The sequence below is a fragment of the Nematolebias whitei genome, chromosome 17 (assembly GCF_014905685.2).
Source record: "Nematolebias whitei isolate Nwh7 chromosome 17, NemWhi1, whole genome shotgun sequence".
Taxonomy (NCBI): domain Eukaryota; kingdom Metazoa; phylum Chordata; class Actinopteri; order Cyprinodontiformes; family Rivulidae; genus Nematolebias; species Nematolebias whitei.
The window spans coordinates 21,713,739-21,715,259 of record NC_056514.1 but is presented as its reverse complement, the minus strand read 5'-3'; the positions used below and the strand labels follow the sequence as shown (position 1 = coordinate 21,715,259).

The window sequence follows — 1,521 nt, the reverse complement described above, 5'->3', positions numbered from 1 at the left end:
ACACACACACACACAGATGTTCCAAAATACCACAATAACAACAGAGGCGGGCAGTGAAATGTCCTGTGAGAGTTGTATTACTTCACTGTAGAGCTGCAGAAGCAACAAGGAAGAACTCCACTTGTGTGTGAGAACGGGATCAAGTTAAAGGAAGCTGCTTTTCTTGTAGCTCCTCTGCAGATCAGCAGGACACGAGTGGATGTGTGGAACCTGCAGCGTGAAGGAAAGAGCAGCTGGATCTTGTTTTTTTTTTTTCTTGGAGTAAGGCAAACTGAAGATGGAAAGGGCAGCTAAAGGTTTAAAGAGGATGTGAAAGAAGATCTGACGAGCTGAATGAGAAGACAAAGAGGATGGCAGAAAAACAAGAGAAGGTTGTCTCCAGTCAAAGTGCAAGGCAAGTCACGCGCTTGTACTGGTCTGACAGGTTTCTCCACAAACTCAGCCTTTTTGCAGCAGGATCAGTAAAACTGCACAGAGCTTGACTTTAATTCTCCACATCCCAGAAACTTGCCTGTTATTTAAATAAAAAAATAACATTTTCTGCCTTCAGTACCCTCCCAGTCTGATGTTGAAACTGGGATTTGATCTTTTGTGTACATACCTGCTCACGCACACCCAGCCTGTTGTGAAACCCAGCACACACACACACACACACACACAGGGACACTCCTCCTCAAAGCAGCAGGTCGCTGAAAGCAGTCCAACTGTCAGTGACTGCTGTAAACACTTGGTCTCAGTGCTCGCTCTGAAAGAGAAGAGGAGCAGAAGAGGAGGAGGAGGAGAAGTGAAGCTGGAAGGAGACGGCAAACTTGGACAAACTTGTGATGACCTGAAGCTGACTGGTTGGAGAGGGTTCTAACTTCTTTAAGTTGATTTTCTCCTGTACCAAGCTTCCCTTTGCCTCAGTGATGAGAAGGGGCCGTTTCCTCCTGGCTGCAGTCCTCACAGCCATCTTCTCAGCTGACTTCTACTTCATCCTGCTGCCCAAGCTGCACAGGAGACAAACAGAGGGGCTCGTCTGCTCCTGTGAGCCCACCGACGGGAACCTCAGCCTCCCCGTGCTGGGAGGACTGGCCACGCCACGGCTCTCCAACTGGACCCTTCCAAGTGTCATCCCGTCACCCGAGAGCGCTGATGGAGGCTCAAAGCTGGAGAGGCTGTTCGCTCATCCTCTGTACAACATCCAGACTCCAGATCTGAGGGCGGAGGAGAAGCTGCTGCAGGTGGAGCAGCTGATGGAGTACTACAAGAAGAAGGTGTCACACTGGGAGAGGTTAGTTTCTGCCTTTTATTGCCCTCCTTTGGGTGGAGGGCAATAACAACAACACTAACTGTCTGTTAGCAAAATATTTCATGAACCACTGGACAGTTCTACAAAAAAATGCAGAAAGCAATTACTGGATGTACATCTATAACAGATTAATTTTATAATAATCTAATTTAAAATGGCTGCCACAGACAGTTGATTTTGGCAAACACAAATATGTCTATAACAAAGTTTTATATATACTGTATATATAT

The 1,521-nt window shown here is 46.7% G+C and overlaps 1 protein-coding gene across 1 annotated transcript in view; it reads left to right on the top strand.

Moving 5' to 3' along the window:
• The first annotated feature begins 675 nt into the window (after positions 1-675).
• The window catches only part of fam20a (FAM20A golgi associated secretory pathway pseudokinase), a 161,427-nt gene continuing 160,581 nt past the window's right edge, over positions 676-1,521 (top strand). The window contains exon 1 of the mRNA XM_037691358.1: positions 676-1,273. Within this exon, the coding sequence (XP_037547286.1) occupies positions 909-1,273 (365 nt within the window). The 5' untranslated portion in view covers positions 676-908. The remainder of the gene's footprint in view (positions 1,274-1,521) is intronic.